General features: G+C 41.4%; 1 gene segment (V, D, J or C); it reads left to right on the top strand.

Annotated features, from left to right (window-relative positions):
• The first annotated feature begins 1,812 nt into the window (after positions 1-1,812).
• LOC127690717 (T cell receptor alpha variable 13-1-like) lies at positions 1,813-2,401 on the top strand. The segment is given in 2 exon segments: positions 1,813-1,894; positions 2,049-2,401. Coding segments are annotated over 2 exon segments (405 nt in total).
• Positions 2,402-3,431: the final 1,030 nt, after the last annotated feature.

Raw genomic sequence — 3,431 nt, 5'->3', positions numbered from 1 at the left:
GTCTCCACAAGGAGACACAACCCCACCCACCACCACTCCACCACCCTCACCCCACCAGACCTCTAAACTCCTGGGGCCTCCAGTCTCTTGAGGGTTAGGTGCATCTTCTCTGACTAAACCCAGACCCAGCAGTGTTGGAGGCCTCATATAAGCTCGTGTACACTGCCTGGTTGGTGTTCCAGTATCTGAGAGATCTCAGGGGTACAGGTTAATTAAGACTGCTGGTCCTCCTACAGGGTCTCCCTCCTCCTCAGCTTCTTCCTGATTTCCCCTAATTCAACCACAGGTGTCAGCAGTTTCTGTTCATTGGTTGGGTGCAAATATCTGCATCTGACTCTTTCAGCTGCTTGTTGGGTCTTCCAGCGTGTGGTCCTGCTAGGTCCCTTTTTGTGAGCACTCCATAGCCTCAGTAATAGTGTCAGGTCTTGGGGCCTCCCCTTGAGCTGGATCCCACTTTGAGCCTGTCCCTGGGCCTTCTTTTCCTCAGGCTCCTCTCCATTTCCATCCCTGCAGTTCTTTCAGATAGGAACAATTATGGGTCAGAGTGTTGTCTGTAGGATATCAACCCCACCCCTTACTTTATGCCCTGTCTTTCTGACGGAGGTGAGCTGTACAAGTTCCCCCTCCTCAATGTAGGGCATTTCATCTAAGGTCCCTCTCTCGGAGTCCTGGAGAGTATCTCACCTCCCAGGTCTCTGGTACATTCTGGAGGGTTTCCCCCAACCGCCTACCTCCCAAGGTTGCATGTTTCCATTCTTTCTGCTGGCCCTAGGGGATTTCAGTCCTTTTCCCCAAACAATACTGGATCACGTTCCCCCTCTCCCCACTCCCCCACTTCCCTTTCCCTCCAAGATCCCTCCCTCCCCCTGTGGTTGCTTTCTTCTCCCTACCAAGTGGTACTGAGGCATCCTTACATGGACTCTTCAGCTTGTTGAACTTTTTGGGTTCTGTGTGCTGTATCTTGGGTATTCAGCACTTTTTTGGCATATCCTCATGCTCTAAGATCAAGAATTGATAAATGGGACCTCATAAAACTGGAAAGCTTCTGTACGACAAAAGACATAGCCAATAAGACAAATTGGCAACCTACAGAATGAGAAAAAAAATCTTCACTAACCCCACATCCAATAGAAGGCTAATATCCAAAATATATAAAGAACTCAAGAAGCTAACCACCAAAAAAACAAATAACCCAATCAAAAAAAGTGGGGTATAAACTAAACCGAGAATTTACAACAGAGGAATCTCAAATCAGTCATGCTAAGCCTTAGCTCTGGTATAACTTATGTTCAAATACAGAAGTTATATTACCAGGCAGCAAAGACATTCTGTCTGGAATTGGTACTTATTTCTGTATAAACTGGGTAAAGATAGCATCAATGGGATACAGTCTTTATGTTTGTATGTTTGTTTGTCTCATGATTCCAGGTATGCTTTTCTTTTTCAGTGGCAGATTTTTTCCCTTTGTTTCCATGTCTACATTCTCATAAAGAACTACTATAGAATCAAAAAGATAAAGGCTAAGTCTACAATATAGTCACTAGGAACTTTCCTACTCTTCTAATAGGAAGGATTTCTAGGTAGCAAACAGATATGCCAGCTTCCCTTCCAAAGACAGAATACTTGGGTACTCTGCGGGATTCATCAGCAGTCAGATATTCACACTCACACAAGGTGGCAGCATGCCATTTCACATGGTTTATTCAGTTCAACCTCGTATCTGTGGGCAGAGAAGTTTGCTTCCTATTGGCTCATAGCCAAGGTAAGAAAGAACAGCACAATTACAAATAGAATATGCACCTTCCCAGGAAGTATAGATCACTGTTGATTCAAACAAGAAGAATGGAGAAGTCCTTCGAAGTCCTGTCCATGCTCCTCTGTGTTCATCTGAACTGTAAGTAAGCCCTAGGCTTCCTGAAAGGTTTACCACAAGTCTGAAGCAGAGGTCTTCACCCTGAGAGCCCTTTCCACAAGTTCCTGTGGACACTCTAGAAATAAAATGTAAATTCTGAAAATGACCCAGTAACTCATCTTTTCTCTCTCAACAGTGGTGAGTGGTCAAGCAAACACTGTAGTACAGAGACCTTCCATCCTGAACGTCTGGGAAAAAGAAACAGCTGTCATCAACTGCACTTATACAAATGCAGCATCTAATTATTTTTCCTGGTATAAGAAGGAAGAACAGAAAGGTTTCACTCTCCTAACAGACATTCGGTCAAATGTGAACAGAAGGAAGAAGGGAAGATTTGAGGTGATATTGGATACAAATGTTAAACTTGTTTCCTTACATATAACAGCTGCACAAACAGAAGATTCAGCCTTCTACCTCTGTGCACTAGGCACACAGTGTTCTTCAGGTACCTGCAGTCTGGGCGCAAACTCACAGCTAGGGCTGCAGTGACAATTTTGTCCCTGGACATGTCTTGGATTATAATAGTTTTCTATGAACTAAAATTAATGCACAGATCTGATAAGTGACTATAAAATGTGACCTGTGGGGCAATCAAGAGAGTTCAGTGAGTACAGGCACTTTCTACCAAACCTGGGAGCCTGAGTTTGACTCCTTGGAACCATGTATGAAAAGGGAGAACCAACTCTCTGAAAGTCATTCTCTGACCTCTATTCACACACCATGGCAAGGGGAAACCTGCATGTGCGTGCCTGCGCGTGCACACACACACACACTACTAATAACAAATGTTTATTAAATCTTCAAAAGAACTCAGTGAATATAAACACACACAAAAAAATGACATCTTATGTTTACAGATTACAAGGATTAATACTGTTAAGATGTTCATACTATATTCATTACAATTCCTACCGAATGTAATTCTATTGACAATCCTTTTTAAAACTTTATTTTTTTTAATTGTGTGGGTTTGTTTATATATATATATAAGTTTATATATATATATATATATATATATATATATATATATATGCAGTGCTTGAAGGAAACAGAAGAGGGTGTCAGATCTCCTGGAGTTGAACTTATGGCAGTTGTGGACTACCCCGCATTAATTCTGGGAACTAAACCTGTGTCCTCTGCAAGACCATTCACTATGCAGTAAATATACATTCACTAACAGATTACAAAAGATGGAAGAATTTCTGGTGTAGAAGATATGATAGAAGAAATTGATCATCACTCAAAGAAACTACTACGTCTAAAATGCTCATAACACAAAACATCCAGGAATTTTGGAACACTATGAAAAGATGAAACCTAAGAATATTGGGATAAAAGAAAAAGAAAATTCCCAGCTCAAAATCCCAGAAAATATCTACAACAAAATCATGCATTAACGTTTCCCTAACCTTAAGAAAGAGATGCCTACAAACATACAAGAAGGATACAGAACACCAGAAAAGAAAATCCTACCACATAATAATCAAAACACTAACTAAATGTACAGAACAAAGAAAGA

The sequence above is a fragment of the Apodemus sylvaticus genome, chromosome 8 (genome assembly GCF_947179515.1).
Source record: "Apodemus sylvaticus chromosome 8, mApoSyl1.1, whole genome shotgun sequence".
NCBI lineage: Eukaryota > Metazoa > Chordata > Mammalia > Rodentia > Muridae > Apodemus > Apodemus sylvaticus.
This window is presented reverse-complemented; position numbering and strand designations above follow the sequence as displayed.